The sequence below is a fragment of the Myotis yumanensis genome, unplaced genomic scaffold (genome assembly GCF_028538775.1).
Source record: "Myotis yumanensis isolate MYYU_CA2020_CCGP unplaced genomic scaffold, mMyoYum1.0.hap1 SCAF_1, whole genome shotgun sequence".
NCBI lineage: Eukaryota > Metazoa > Chordata > Mammalia > Chiroptera > Vespertilionidae > Myotis > Myotis yumanensis.
This window is the reverse complement of record NW_027223752.1, coordinates 225,276,201-225,293,028: the sequence shown is the minus strand read 5'-3', so window position 1 is coordinate 225,293,028 and position 16,828 is coordinate 225,276,201. Positions and strand designations below refer to the sequence as shown.

Genomic DNA, 16,828 nt, shown 5'->3' with positions numbered 1-16,828 from the left:
ATTTTATTTTAAATATATTTCCATTGATTTCAGAGAGGAAGAGAGAGGGAGAGAGAGATAGAAACATCAATGATGAAAGAGAATCATCGATCGGCTGCCTCTTGCCCAACCCCCACTGGGGTTTGAGCCCACAACCAGGCATGTGCCCTGACCAGGAATTGAACCATGACCTCCTGGTTCATAGGTCGACACTCAACCACTGAGCCATGCTGGCTGGGCTGGGCTGAGGGAGGGATTATTTTAGATTTCATATCCTGAAACACAAATCCTGAATTTCTGGAGCCCCCTTTACAGGGCACTCGAGGGATTTCCAAAGAGCCACTATCATCCGTTTCACCAAAGCAAAAAACTCCCGGGCCTTCCTATTCTCCTCTTCAGAAAAGAGCTCACAGCCACCTGTTATATACAGCAAAACTCACACCTGCCAACTGCCTTTGGGCTGGTCTAAATCCAATCAGTGCACTTGCAGACTTCTGCTCCAGTCTTGGGCTTCGGTCTACATACAATAGAGCTATCAAGTCACCACTGACCTATCTGTGCAGGTTAAGGAATAACACTTCTTTAGCCTTTCATATAACTCTAATCCTCTAATCCGGCCATGACTCTAAGAATTGTTCTATGTGCCCAGGGCCTAAAAGGAATCAGCTTGGCTTAAATGCAAACAGAAATGGCGGGATGGGGGGTGGGGGGGAGGCGGGAGGGAGGGAGTAGAGAGTATGTCCCTTTATTCCTCTGTCTCCTCCTGTTTGCTTTCCTTTCTGTAATAATTGGTTTTCAAGAAAATATGGGTTGTGAGGGCCTTTGAGTGAATGGAGGTGTTTGGAAAGGCAGCTTTGTGCTTGGTGTAGTCAATGACTACAGGAGGGAGGAATGACTCCCCCACCCCAGCCCAGGCAAGGTGTCCAACTGTCCTGATACATTTAAAAAATACCATATGTTCGAAGCTGGTAATTTTTGTTTCTGTTCTTTAGACTCATTCTTAAGCATTTGAATATATATATATACTAGAGGCCCGGTGCATGAATTCATGCACCAATGAAGTCCCTCTAACTGGCCTGTGGGATTGAGATGAGGGAGGTTGGCCAGTTGGGGAGGGACCGCAGGAGGGCTCCAGGGCGTGTTTGGCCCATCTCGCTCAGTCCCGATCTGCCAGACCCAGCAGCAAGCTAACCTACCGGTCAGAGCATCTGCCCCCTGGTAGTCAGTGCATGTTATAGCAAGTGGTTGAGTGGCCTTAGCATATCATTAGCATATTACGCTTTGATTGGTTGAACAGACAACCAGACACTTAGCATATTAGGCTTTTATTACATAGGATTATCAAACTATGATGAGGTATCCCGAGTTCCTAAAGAAGGTTGCCCCATGGTTCTGCCACTAACACATGCTATTATACAGGGATAAAGAAGCAAATTCAAAAAAATTATGAAATACAAGGCAAGGGACCCAATTCTCAGTTTCTATAACTCTTATAGAGAACAGTTCTATAAAGATGAAAAGTTACACCAATATCAATAGTTGCATACATTTCAAATTTAGATTATAAACATAAATATGAAGACTGTCTGCTTTTATGTCTTATACTAGGCCAACGTTACCAACCATTCTCAATAAGCAACATTAATATTTTGATTTATTTTTCAGAATCCTTCGTAGAAGATAATTTCAAAGAAAATGAATAATGCGAAGTGCCATGAAAGAAAGAATTTACAATTCGATCTGGAGAGAGAAGTAGTTTCTCCTGCTTAGGAAAAAAGGTTGTGGGGCAAAAGGGAGAGTTTGTGAACAGTAAAAAGGAGAAAGAAAAAAAAGTACAAAGATTAGCTACAGGGCAGACTAGTCCATGCTTGGAAAGCTGAATAAGGAGGTGTGAGAATAATGAATTACGTTAGGGTTGAAGGCTAAGGCATGAAGATTCCTTAACCCTCATTCAGCAACATTTGAATCACAAGAAAGATCACACTTACCTAATGGTCTGATTGTGGTAACTTTTCAAATCCTGTCCAATGCTGGTGGTGACTACTATCTGTGGTGGGAGAGATACACAAGAATCAGTTATGCCTCAACACCCCACATCATAAATATAGTCCTGGATATAAATTACTCAAAATGGGATGCATAGCCTTTTGCCTGATCAGTTTCTGCAAAAATAAAATTAACAGTTTACTAGCCCTGTGTGTATTTTAAGACTTAAGAAATTTAATTTCTCTAAATGACTTGATGTCGTAAAAAGATCTGTAAAGCAGTTTTTCCTGGTGGGTTTCAGAGATTTCCAAACTACAAGCCAAAGAGATAGCCGATGAATGTTTTGTGCTCACATTGATGTTTCTCTCTCTCCCTCTCCCTTCCTCTCTCTAAAAATCAATTTTAAAAATCGTAAAAAAGGAAGGAAGGAAGGAAGGCAGGCAAGAAGACAAGAAAATGCGTAAAATACTACAAGGAGTTTTTGAAATTTTTATTGAATTCCATGAAAGCCTTGGGGGGTGGGGGTGGGGGACAAAATTGATGCTGACTGGCTTCGCGCACTGCTGTTTCCCACCTTCTTTTCCCAAGTCATTTCAATGGTGACAATGTTTGTGTCCCGGGTGTTATTAGCTGCCATTAACTGTCATGTATTCTTCTCGGTGTCTTGGATTCCAACACAAACCCCTGGAGTTAAGAAGCTCTTTCATCCTCCTGGCACTAGCCCAGAGCCAGCGTTTACCAAACATGTGCTGGCCTAACTAGGTTCTCAAAGATGTGCCCACAACACTGTGTCTCTGAAAGACAAACAAGCCCATAAAAACCAACCCAACTCAGCCATCTACAAAATGAAGAAAATGACTCAAACCAGTGGTTTCTCTAATCCAACCGTTCACTTTCCTTCAATTTGTCCCTTTAGTCAAAGTGATGAATATGGTCATCCCACCACAGAGATGGATTTTGTGTAGGAAAACAATTAAGTATTGTTTCGGGACCTACATTTTTTAGGCAGAACTGATGGAATGGAAAGGAAACGGATAAAAAGTCTACTAAAAAAAAAATCTTTTTTCTTTCCATCCCATCTGGCCTGCCTAATTCTTCTCTCCTGCTTTATCCGAGCATGTGCTCTGCCATTGAATCCTTCTCTTTAATTAAAGAACTACTTTGATTTACTCTTCTTCTGCTCTCAAAGCTTCCATGACACCCTGCTGCTTTGCAAGCAGAAACCCAAATTCCATGATAATCAAGATTCTCCACATGCCAGCCCCAAAGACAGTTTTTTCTTCTATTAGTGTCCTGCGGTCTACAAATTTCTACTCCGGTCAAACTGGCTTCTCCGCTCACTCCCAGCGATGTGCCAAGATGCTCCCGGCTCTCCTCTGCCTCTCATTCTGCCCATCCGTAGGAACCTTCTCCGTGGAAGCTTCCCTGAGCATCCCAGCTTGAAGTGCTGTCTCTCGTCTCCGAATCAATGTGAGCCATTTGGCAATTAAGCTCACCTTATGACATCCCTTCACCCGCCTAATGCTAATCCCCAAAATAGTCTATAAGCTCCTTGAGCACAGTGTCTTGCATACAGCAGGTGCAAAATAAGATCTGTGATTTGCTCTATCATGATTTGATACCTAAGTGACACACAGTACTAAGCTGACCTCCTTAGGAGAAAAGCAGCAACCAAGCTATGCCATCAACATCATCATGTAAATGAGAAGCTAAAACACGGACCACAGCGATGTCACCTAACATCGTTAAAGAAATAAACTAACATAAAAACAACCAACATCTCACAGGCTCTTCTCAGTAATGCAACAAGGACTGACCTGATTTCTTTTCTCTTCAGAAAAAGGAAATGAGATAAACCTAGCCACCGAGGGAGGTCTGCGTAACATCTAATAATACACGAGACAAACAAGAAGTCTCTTCCAGTTTTGTTGCTGGAAAATCACAAATCAATAAGAAAAGCCGCTGAGAAAATAAAGTCACCAGGAAAAAAAGGTAGCATACTGACATTGTGTAGATTGAAAAAGGGAATTGTCTTCAATTATAACAGTGGATTTGCCATAATCCATAATATCTGCCTTATGAGAGTTTGAAACAGTTATGAACAGTGTTTTATAGTACGAAGTAGATAAACACCCTTCCTCCCACTAGGATTATCACTTAGGTTTGTTAATTATTATTTGTCTGTTTATGCCAAACATAAGCAATTGTCTCAACTGCCAAAAACAGTCAAACCATTTCTTGACTCCACTAACTAATAAATTTCCTGTAAAAAAAAAAAAAGCTGTAGATCCAATGACACTATATAAACATGGCTGGTGCTGTGTTAACATTTATCTCCACAAAGCCTATCTCGCCAGGGGAAAAGCGCTGGATTCCTCGGATAATTGTGGCTATATAGCCGGCTATGTTATTTACTCGTTCACGGTATGGTTGAAAGCAGCACTTTAAAGAGCCAATTAAATGGGATAGGATTCTTATGATTTAAACTTCCATCCATAAAAGTTTGATTGAAAAAGTGTATAGTTGTAAGGAGTTTATCATTTGCCACAAATTTGCTATTAGAGATTGTCTTGCTTCTTGACTTTACAGCCATGCTTCACATTAAGTGATGATGCCGATAGGAGTCGCGGAGCAGCGTGCGTAGGTACCTGGCCTCCGTTGAACGAAATATCCAAGCGAAACCACTCCTTCAAAGGCAGGGTGAATTTCGTCTTCACCGCAAGGTCATCTCCTTTGACAAGATGCATTTGAATATGCAAGAGGCCTAAAAGGAAAATTAAACCTCATGAAAATGACCCAAAAAAATTATATATATATATATATATATGAGTGAATGAAGTGGCTACCTCTTTTCAACAATTATCCTAAGAAGCTACCAGACTAGCTCACATTCCTTCTCCCTTTAAACAAAAACAAAGCCAAAAAGAAAAAAAAAGAAAAGAAAAAATTACACGCGTGCATTCCTTTGTAAAGAGACAGCTATTTTAAGCTTCCAGAAAAAAAAAAAGTTTAATTTGAAGCCTGCATTTGAAAACCATCACTCCCACTAAATTGCCACGTTGACAGTATCTTCCTTATTCTAGACAGACATATATGCCAATAGACAGAGCATGAGAAAATGACGATATCGTTTTAAGGTTCTATTTCATACTTACCCTCTTCGGTAAGAAATACAGAAGGCGTGCCGTACATCTCGTTAGAATCAACAAAGTACAGAATCCCGCAGAGACTGGCCTTGCAATAATGGAGTAAATAAAGCCACAATGAAACAGTAAACCTATAAGAGTGAGGGGGAGGAAATTATGCAGATTGTATCATCCACGCACAGGTAATTATAGTTAACAATGACCAAGTAAAGTGCTTTCTTTTTAATGAAGGGATAGATCTGCCTTCGTGTTCATCGGGGAGATCAGCTTGCGAAGCTTGGTTTTTGAGACAAAGGAGGTATAGTTATAGAAACTGTAAAAGACAGGAGTTAAGCATCATGGTACTCAACTAGCAGACATCCTACCTGCACCTAAACCTCTGTTTCTGTGCCTCTATGAGAACCTCACATCCCTGCTGTTTAAATTCTTGATTAAGGCTTCTAAAGCCAGACATAGAATGAGAATCTGGATTTTAATAAGAGGTGATTTGATAAGAAGCTATTCTAATTTCGATGATTAAAAGAAAAACATAATTAGGGCTTTCTGAGCAATTTTGTCTCTTTCAAAGATAAAAGTGTAAGGTAGAAAGAGCACCATAATCTGCAAATGGCATCACTATATGCTAACTGGGACACATATATACTATTTTAAGGCATACATTAGGTTGAGTATCATAGTTCTGGCTGACCAATATGGGACAATTAATCTAATTATTTCATTTCTGAATTGGGGCTGTTTTAGTTGAAAAAAAAATATTGTACATCTGTGATTTGTGGAGTGAGGATAAAATAACAGTCATCAACTTAACTAGGATAGATTTTAGCCAAGATATAGGACCCATCAATCACTCAGCAAATATTTGCTGAACACTTGCTTGATGTCACACACTGAGTGAGTGACCAGCAGCTCAGAGATGAGGCAGGGGAGCAACTGCATTTTGCACATAAAACAGGAATCAAGGTCAAAACAAAGGCACAGAGTTCTCTCCATCACCCCAGTAACCGAGTCACAGTTTGGGGGTAAAGTGGCAGTGGCCTCAGGCTCTTTGGGGATATAGCCAAACAAGTCCTGTAGATTATTCTGGGCTTTATAATCTGGCCTCCAAATCAGTGGTAAGATATGCAGACAGATGGTGCCACACAGCTCCCTCCTGACCCACCCAGCTGAGCAAGCTCATGAAGATAAGTTATTACAAGGAAGCTTAGCAAGAACATACGCTCAGTAAAGTGACTCAAGATCTTTCTACAGCCAGCAGCCGGGGAAGAATTAAATCACTCTGCTAAATCCATCCAGTCTGAGGTGAACCAGGAACCATTTGCAGCATCTTTAATTCAGCAGAAGGAAAAAAAATATATCTGAGGTTTTGCTGAAATCAACGATGATCAGAAATGGTGCGATTTCCAGCAGCTCATCCAATCTTCCAAGACAAGAAAAGGCAGGACAAAGGCTGCAATCTGTGCTGGCTGTGGCTGGCTGCCCTCGAAACCCTGCAAATGCCTCAGGCCCCCACACCTTGCCCCCCACCACTTGTGTTTCCTGGGACCGTGACATGGAAGGTCTAAGGCAAATTGAGGGTTGGTAAGTGCAAGAATAACTCAGGAATACTTTGAAGTTTTCCGGTCCACAAATCCTGCCTAAGCCATGTAGATCTCAACATTTTATCAAAGCATATGACAAAAGGTTTTTCTTGTCTTCTTAAGGGATTCCAGTCCTCAGGTAAAAAGAGCCTGGCCAGCCCAAAGTGGTGTTCTCAGTGGTTAGAGCATCGGCCCACACACCAAAGGGTCACGGGTTCAATTCCAGCTTGAGGGTAGGTGCTTGGGTTGCAGTTTCAATCCCTGGCCTAGGTTAGGGCTCAGGTGGGAGGCAACCAATTGATGTGTCTCTCTCGCATCAGTCTCTCTCTCTCTCTCTCTCTCTCCCTCCCACTCTCTAAAAAAATCAATGGAACCCAACCAGTGTGGCTCAGAGATTGAGTGTGGACTTATGAACTAGGAGGTCACAGTTCGATTCCCAGTCAGGGCACATGCCTGGGTTGCAGCTCCATCCCCAGTAGGGAGCGTGCAGGAGGCAGCTGATCAGTGAGACTCTCTCATTATTGATGTTTCTTTCTCTCTCTCCCTCTCCCTTCTTCTCTGAAATCAATAAGAGTACACTTTTAAAAAATCAATGGAAAAAATATTCTTCGGTGAGGATTAACAACAACAAAAAGGGAATGGTCCCCCCAGCCCCCACCCTCTGCCCATTCTTACACTGGGTAATCTATCCGCTGGCGCCGGGTGGCCTCCAGCTCACGGTTCCGAAATCTCGGCAACTTCTTCACGATGCCTGTGTTCTCTCCACTGGAGGCATAGAGAAAGCCCAGGAGGGTGACCACATCTGCAAAAGACAAGACGGCTGCCTTTCAATTATCTCCAGAAAAGCATTGCTTCCCAAATCACCTTCTTCCTGGACCCCTCTGCCTAGCTCCAGTCAAACACTGAAATGAAACAGTCTGCAAATCTTAGCAAACATTTCCCGAACTCAGACTATATACCAGGCACACCTGCTCAGCACTTTACAGAGCTATCCCAGTTAGTTTTCATAGCAACCCCATACAGTAGATTGTATTACTTCCCCCATTCTACAGAGAAGTCCGAGGCGTGGAGAGGTAAAATTACTTGCCTAAGGTCTCACAGCTAATAACTGGTGGATCCACATTTCGCATTGCGAGCTCAGCTCTTAGGTGCTTAACCATTTTACATGCTATCCTTCTAATATTAAGAAAAGCATTTTGAATTTGTGTCATAATAGTAAGCTAACACTTCAGCAGCATACACTATGGTCCACAATGCTATAAAATAATAATAACAACTTAATGTACAAAATATGTAAATTCATTTAGGTGAAGCAATGGAGGAACAGCTGCCAAAATAATGACTTTTATTTAACACTTAGACTATGCCCAGGCAACATGCGAAGCACATTTCAGGGAAAAATCTCATTTAATTTCACAACAATCTATGAGATGGGGTCTATTATTATTCCCATTTAATAGATGCCGAGTCTTAGAGAAGGTTATATATTAAGAGGTGGAGCTGGAATTCAAACTCAAGCAGTTTGGGTTTAGAATCCATGCTCTTAAAATTGCAGAGTTATTTTTTTTCTTCTGTGCAGACTTTCCTAATATACTCAACACAATACCCTATGCAAATATTACTAACCATACCCCTCAAAACCAAATAGAGAGCCCTCCGCTTCATTTTGCAAATGTGGGAGAACTCTGTGGCTCTAGAAAAGAGGGTGTCCATAACAAATCTTAAAGGGAGAACTGACTTACTTCATCTATATTTAATACCTATTGCTTTTAACAAGGCTAATGTCAAGTTCTTATTTCCTATACCTCTCTCCCCGGAAAGAAGAATGAATTCACTAAACGCAACCTATTAATAAAGATCACTTTTCTCTTGCTTTAAAGTACTCCTCGGTTTAAATGTCCATGATTAAAATGGTGGAAATATTCTGTTTCCCTGGGCTTCTTGGAGAGGGAAGGTTTGATTTCTGTACAAGTTACCAAAAGCCAATATGGCACAAATTATGGGAGCCTCAATCTGGGATGATGAACACCCCAGCTCTCATTTCTCTATGAAAAAAAAAATGTGTTTTATCATAGAAAGAGGTACCTCTGGATCATTAACACTTGGAAATCATAGGAGTAAAGTTTTCATAATCTCAGACTTCTGTGTACATATCTAATAGAATTAAGTAAGCCAAATTCCCCCAGTGCCCACAAATCTACCTGTTTTGTTATGTAGAGATGCATTTGGAAACCCAAAAGGGTGGCGTTATCACTTCCAACAGAAACACTTCAAACTTTTTTTCTTTACAATTTGAGCTCAAGTTGGGCACATTGGTCTTGCTGATCGGTAATGGGGATGGGGAGGGGGGATTAGAAATAAAAATACTGCAAGTGTGTCTTTGGAATCTGGGAGGGGAAAAATCACCAAGAGGCTGATAACAGCCCAACCCTGGTTTGGCTTCCATGGTGTTGATTAGAACAGAAGAGACCAGATGGCCATGTCAGGCCCCCCTCCCCCAGGCCCTCTGCTAGCGATTGCTGCTGAGTTATCCAGTGGGTATTAGCAGCAGTTATCAAAATGAGCAGGATTTGATTCTGCCCGACCTGACTCCAGTAAAGGGCGATTTTATAAAGGAGGTCTCCAAAGGGAAAGGAATGAAAAGTGAATGTTGACGAGCCTGCCCTTAGCTCAGGATCAAAGTAAAGCAGGTTGAGCAGGGGAACTTGCAGCAAAGACAGGGTGGAAGGAAAACCTAAGACCCAAAGATCTAAAATCATTTTACAAGAACACACACCTTCTGTAGCCAACAAGGCCAAAGTGAGGGTGGTTTTCTTATAAAATCTGTAGCTTCAATAATAGTTCTATGATTTGGAGTTTCTATTGCAATTTCCCCTCAGTCGTATATTGTTTTTACATTCAATTAGAAATAATGAATGAAAATGAAGTTTTGTGGCAAGAAAGAACTTCCAAATTCATCAAGCCTAGGAGAACACACAGGATTCTTTTCTAGTTGTTGCCTGTGGCTGCTTGGAGTGCTGCAACTGGTTAGTGGTGGCTCTCCTAGGCACCAGAATGGGGAATAACAACCCATGTCAATCACCAAGAAAGAATTCACAGCTGGGTAAACTGAGCTCCAAAGAGGTGAAGTGGCTTGTCCAACCTCCTCTAGAATGTAAGCTCCAAGAGGGCAGGGATACTACGTCATTCATTGTTCTGTTCCCAAAGCCCAGAACAGTGCCCAACACTTGACAGAAGCTCCGGAAATATTTAGTGAGTTGAGCGAATGAATAAACTAACAAATGACTATCGCTGTGGCCAAGTCAGGATTTGAACCTCTCTTTGGCCCAATACTTCCCACAATTCTAGAATGTGGCCCATGCTGCCTAAGCCAAATAATAGTCTCTCTTCTTTCAGGTCCTTGGGTAGGAAAAGGCCATCATTATGACATAAACATAAAATGCCAGGAAAAAAGTTCAGGTTTGGAACCCGCCTCCTTGACTGTTTTGTTTTATTTTTAAAAAAATATTTTTATTGATTTCAGAGAGGAAGGGAGAGGGAGAGAGAGATAGAAACATCAATGATGAGAGAGAATAATTGATCAGCTGCCTCCTATATGTCCCCTACTGGGGATTGAGTCTGCAAGCTGGGCATGTGTCCTGACCAAGAATAGAACTGTGACCTCCTACTTTATAGGTTAACGTTCAACCACTGAACCACACCTGCCTGGCTGTTTTGTTTTATTTCCTCTAATTTTAGAGCAAGAAGAGGCATTAGATATCATGTGGTGCAAACTCCTTCATTTGAAGACAAGGAAAGTGTGAGGTCTTGTTGAAAGCTGTATAGCTAATAAGGGACCCAGGTATGACACAAACCTGGTCTCCCACTATAGACCAATGGGCTCGTTCTTAAACCACATCACATGTCACAAGGCCTCCCCAAGAACTAGGGCTGATGTCCAGCTGGCATGCCCCTGTGAGGCCACACTAGTTGTTAAATACAGATATATGTCCAAGGCCCCACCAGCAGCCACCCACCCTGGCCTCTCCTTCAGGTTGGAGCCTGGCTCAGCAGGGCTCCAGCAATGTCCTGTTTCAGCACTAGGGCTAGCGCCTGGGGACTGACTGAGTGCCGCCCCCCACCTCTTCCTGGTCATTAAGTATTTTGAATATCACCCATGGGTGGGGGTGGCTGGGACATCAAGTAGCCCATTGTCCGGTTCAGCTGAGTGACCAGAGCTCTGGGGAAGGTCTGTTTCCACGAAACAAAGCCTTACTTTGGGTGTACATCAAACATGTCACAATAATGCGGCTGAGATCCTTTGTGCAGAAGTTAAGAAACAGTCTTGTTGCAAGGAATAACTATGACTATAAATCTGTAAACAGAACCTGGAGGACAACAAGCTAAGATTTTTCAACCTAGAGAAGGAAAGCTAAAGCGCAGGTAACTCAATAATGCTTTCCAAACACGGGGCATTAAAAAGACAGTGGTGAGTGAGGATTTTATTTTCCTTAAAACCAAAGACTGAGAACAAACACCCTACTCTCCAGCAAGTGTGATTTAGGTCAGAACTTTCCCCAAAAAGATGCGAGGCAGTGAAGTGAGTGATGAAGGACGTCTGTGACATGTTCAATACAAGGAGTCTTAAGAATAAAATAGATTCCACTCCTAGTCATTTTTCCTCCAAACATACATATGTGTGCAAAAAGATACATGTACAAGGATGTTTGGCAAAACCTCGCTGTTAATAGTAAAAGAGTATAAATGACCTGCATGACCATCAGCAGGAGACAAGTTAAATTAAGGACCTTCGGGCAATGCAATGCTAAGCAGTTATTGAAAAGAATGAGGCTGTTAGGCACGTGCTGATACAGAGAAATCTCAGCTGCACTGTGAGTGAGTGCGGGGCAGCGTTTATCGTGTCCTCCGTCCTGTGTACGAAGAGAAGGGGCATCCACGTAATGTTCACAAGTGCAGAGAACATTTCTGGGAGGAGACACAAGAAATGAGTGCTACTGAGTTTGCCTCTAGGCACGGGGCCAGAAGAGTGTGGTGTGGGGGTGCGGGGAGTGGGAGCTTGCTCTTCCCCCAAACCCTTTTACACCATCTGAACTTTTTAAACCGGGTGCATGTGGTACTGTTTTGGCTGAAAGAGAAGAGGGCCATATTCTCTGAGCATTTCTGTTTGGCAGGGAGAAGGGACTGGCCATATTCAGAGGCCTCCCCGCCTTGGGCCTCCACGGATGTTCTGTCCACTTCAAAAAGACAAAGTCCAGGGGGCGGGGGGAGGAAAACAGGATGATACACATCGGTGAAAATTCAACTTGAAACAAAGGGTACTCCTTCTGATTTGGAACCTGGGCTAGGACTGCATGAGCATACTTCAGTAAAAGACTGACATAGCAAAGCAGGAGCATCAGGAAGTCGGGCTCCAGTTAAACACGCACCTGAGCCTGGGCTTCCCCTCCGTAAAGAGAGGACGAGAATAATACTCTTTCCCACGGGAATATTATGAGGATTAAATGAGGCAATGTTCATGGAAAAGGTGTTTTGAGAATCATAAAGGGCAATGCAGATACAAGGCATTAATTAGTGTTCTTACGGGGAAATTCAGGCTACTGTGATTAACTGGGGGAAAAACAAAGGAACTAAGTCTTTTTTTTCCTTCTTCTTCTTCTAAAAGTGCCCAATACATAGTTCTTGTAATTACAGACAGTATCATCATGTCATTGACTTGAATAATCCTGCTGCATAAACTGATATTTCACAGAGACAGGCAGAGTCTGGCTCCAATATTTGACTTAATCTTCTATTGGTTTGTTATAATGGAATTTTGTTCTAAGAAACCATTCTTCCAATCCAACAGATCTGAAGATGAGAATACATTTTAAGTGGAAGGAAAGAAGAGTGGGAAAGAAGGAAACTGCCATGCTCCCCAGTTTTTGAACTAAGAGGAAAGATTAGAAAAATGTTCATACAGGCAAACATGAGGACAGAAATTTTTTCCTTTTTTTTTTTGTTTTTTAATCTTCACCCGAGGATATTTTTTCCACTTATTTTTAGAGAGAGTGGAAGGGAGAGGGAGAGGCAGGGAGAAACACCAATGTGAGAGAGACACATCGATTGGTTGCCTCCTGCATGCCCCCAACCACGGCTGGGAGCCTGCAACTGAGTTACATGCACTTGACCAGAATCAAACCTGGGACCCTTGAGTCCACAGGCTGACGCTCTATCCACTGAGCCAAACCGGCTAGGGCAGGGCAGAAAGTTTAGCACACCTTGGCATGGCTCCAACCTGCCTTTCTAGTCTTATTTCCTGAACTGCTCATCTCCACCTGAGATTCTAGCTGAACAAACACACAGCTGGAGTGCTGCTCCTCCACATTTTCACCTTGTGGTGGACTTTGGTGCTCCATCCACATGGCACTCTCTCTCACTAGGCACAGACTCAGTCTCAGAATCCTTTGCAACACAGCAATGGAGGTAGCCACACCCAACCACTCTGGGTCAGCATGCAAGACGAAACCTATTTGCTATCCCTCAGATCAAGGGATGCAGACTCACCGACAACACCCCCATTAGCCTGCACTCCCTCCTCTGTGCTTGTCCCTTCTGCCTGGATGCCCCTCCCTCCATTCCTTTTCTGATTATGAAAACTCAACTCATCCTTCCAGTCTCTGTTCAAATGTCTCCTCCTCTGTGAAGAAGTCTAGCAAAGCACCTAACACTAAAGACTGCTTGGTAACATTTTTCAATGACTTTAATAAAGAGCTCCATGGCATCACCCAGTAGTGACTAATGGTTAAGTGTAGCATTTGGGAACCAAACTACTTGGGTTCAAATCCCAGCTCCATCATGAATAACTGTGTGACCTTAGACAAATTACTCTATCTCTCTGAGTCAGTTTCCTGCTATGTAAATATGACCTAGAGCACTGGGCAGATCTAAATTAGATACCCACCGAAAGCCCTTCACACAGTGCCTGGCAGTAATGGGAAGTAGCTATTCTATTGGTAGCTGTATGTACCTCCTGCGTAATCACCTAAAAAGAGGGAAAGATGGTGTCTGCATATTTGAGTGCCCAGATTTAGTAAAGAAATTGGTACATAGTAGGTACTCAATCAACCTTTGTCTAATTAAATTGAACATGACACACATCATATGGGGAGGTGGAACAACAGCGGGCTAGGGGAGGCCAAAGGGTGGAGAGTTCATTTCTGATTGTGGGGATCCAAAAGAAAAAAAAGAAAGAAAAGAAAAATGCTTCGAGGTGGGGTGGGGTGGGGGAAGGGTTGAAATTTGAGCTGCCTACCAAAATGTGGGCATAATTTTGCCAGGAAGACATGGCAGGTAGCAATGGAGGGTGATGTTGGTGGGGAGTGGGAGTCAGGGGTGGCAGCTATCCAGGTAAAAGGACCTGCTTTAGCCAAGGCATAGGGGTGCAGAATCAAACTAATCAGACTCAAAGTACAAGGGCAGGCGCACAGGGTGCAGGCGAGCTCAAGTGCGGCTGCAAAGGAGGATCGCTGACCTGAAGGCTGCAGCCTTAACCAGCACAGCCCACAGGGGCCCCACCTGGGAAACTGCAGTGTGAGTGTGTGCATGGAGCCCCAGGGAAGGCGCGCAGCCACCACCTACCCCCCACGCTCCCTAATGTGGCAACACCACAGAGTGAGGATGCTGACACAGTGTGACGATCACACATAAGCATAAGAGAAAGGTCTTTGCCCCTTGGCGAAGAGCATTCATTACTCAGTCTCATCACTCAAGCGACAAATAGTCACTGCGCACCTGACACCCACAGGCGCTGTGCCACTGGAACAAAACAATCCAGGGCCCTGGTCTTACGGAGCTTGCGTTTCGGGGATGAAGACACGCAACCAGTAAAAAGCAATGGCAGGTAGTCAATACAATGTTCAGTGGCAATAAGGCGATGAAGGAAAAGAAAGGTGATAACAGTGGGGTGGGGTGGCAGGGGTGGGGCTGCTGTCTTAGATAAGGTGGGCAGGAAAGTCATGTCTGATGAGATGCCATCTGTGCAGAGGTGTGATGAGGTCAGAGAGGTGGGGCAGGAGCATCTTAGGAGGAGGGAGCAGCAATGCAAATGCCCCGAAGTGGGAAAGAACTTGGTACATTCGTGGAGAAGCAAACAGGCTCCCGTGGCTAGAACAGGTGGGCACGGGAAGCATGGCAGGAGATGGGGCGGGAAGGGACAGGAACAGATTCCACCGGCCACGGTAAGCGACACGGGCTGACCTTTGGTGACTGGCATAGGAGCAACTGCCCGCGGGAGGTGGTGGAACCTGCTGGCACTGGCTGCTATGTGGGGGAGGAGGCAAAGCTGGGAGGCCACCTGCAGGCCGTGGACATAGTCCAGACAGAGACCGAGGCGGTTTAGACCACATGACAGCAATGCAGGTGGTGAGAGGAAACTGAATATGCCATAAAGTCTGAAGACAGAGGGAACAGGCCTGGCTGGCCTCTCACAGTAGGACGTGATAGGAAGAGAAGTCGGATGGGCCTACAGCTACCCGCCTGGGTGGTGGATTTCTCTCTCTGGGTGAGTTCAGGTCTGACACCTCCTGATCTTCTAGAGGACTGAAGTTTGCCTGAAGTTTTCATTATATGTGCTTAAATCAGGCACACATGTGATGGGTGAGGGACCACAGCTAAGGCCTGGTCTCCTCCCTTAAGGAAACGGACAGTAGTACGTAGAGCCACAGGCGTGGTGTACCTGGCCACCTATGGCCCATGCGCCTGGAATGTAGCAGGAACAGGTGCACCAGCATGCAGGTGGCTGAGCCCGGGCACGCAGGTGTCCTGAGAGGCTGCCCACTTCTGACCCAGGGTAAGTTTTCGCAGCAGGGCCAGACAAAGGTCTGCTGCATCTCTACCGAAAATCAGACCCCCGGCCTGGCCTGGGACGGGTCCTGGCAACGGAGATCAGTTGCAGAGGAGTGTGCGTGGACACAGCCTCGCCTCGGCCGTTGGTGCACGGTCACTCCAGCCTTACTCACGCCACCACCGCACACAGGGACTGTGGCTCACTCTCTTTATAAAGGAAAAAGAAAATGAAAGCAGGAAGGAGATACTTCAGTCCAGAGGCAGCGCCCTCATATAGGATACCAGGCACTTGACACAGAAACCATTCCCCACACCTGCCACCAGTGCCGCTACAGGCAGGGACCCGACATGAAAGGCGCCGTGCGGCTCCCTAATGCCATCTTGTTGTTCTGACTTGACTCGCGTTCGTCAAGAGTCCCTGCAAAGAACAAGCCAGAGGCCTGGCCCCTGGCCCCCACACAGCTGAGGTTGAGAACAGAGGTCATGGGCACTTTCCACAGGGCTGCTCTTTTGATTCTCTTAAAGGTGGGGAGGGAGAAGAAACGTTCCCCATTCACGGTGAACAAATCACAGCTGTGCAAGCAGAGCTGGTTTGCACGAGCTCCCTCCTGTTTTCAGTGGCTCTGACTCTTAGAAACGGTTTTGCTCTGTGTTGTGCTTGCATTAGATCAGTTCTCGCCCCCACAAGTCATGGTCCAAAGAAATGGGGAGGAAAACCTGAGCCCTGTGAATGTGGGAAGGGCCAAGAAAAGACATTGTAAGGCTATGATCAGGTACCCCAAGAACTCAGCCAGGCTGTAAATGACTTCATTTGAAAACTTCCAGCTTGCAATCCAGTCATTCCTTAATGAGAAATATGTGATCTGGCCAAACACGAAATGGAATCATTAAATCTTGACAAAATCGAAGGCAAAGCAAAACTGTGGCTGTGTGTGCCCCCTGCCTCCTTCTCCTTAACAAACCAGGTCCCCCTGCAGAAGGCCACCGAGATGATCGCTGGGACGAGCTTCTGACTGGGAGAGGGATGTGCACCGATCATCAAAATGCATGTCGTTCCGCGATTTCAACAGTAATTACCCACCCCACACCCGACCCGCACACACGCAGGAAAGGGATTCGCCTTCTGCTTCCAGGTGTCTCATACTTAAAGCACCGCACACACATGGGATAAGCCAGACACAGAACACGGAGATTAAAACAAAACGTAGGATAAAATTGTACAGAACTCTGCACACACACAAAAGTGCTCAAAGAAAGAGGTGGAGTCTGGCCCAACCACCGTGGCTCAGTGGTTGAGCGTTGACCTATGAACCAGGA

At 44.5% G+C, this 16,828-nt stretch overlaps 1 protein-coding gene across 1 annotated transcript in view; it reads right to left on the bottom strand.

Annotated features, from left to right (window-relative positions):
- Positions 1-16,828, bottom strand: part of SEL1L3 (SEL1L family member 3) — a 107,481-nt gene that overhangs the window by 74,987 nt on the left and 15,666 nt on the right. The window contains exons 3-6 of the mRNA XM_070398429.1: positions 7,364-7,490; positions 5,121-5,242; positions 4,614-4,729; positions 1,968-2,026 (exon numbers count right to left, since the gene is read on the bottom strand). Of these exons, the coding sequence (XP_070254530.1) occupies positions 1,968-2,026; positions 4,614-4,729; positions 5,121-5,242; positions 7,364-7,490 (424 nt within the window). The remainder of the gene's footprint in view (positions 1-1,967; positions 2,027-4,613; positions 4,730-5,120; positions 5,243-7,363; positions 7,491-16,828) is intronic.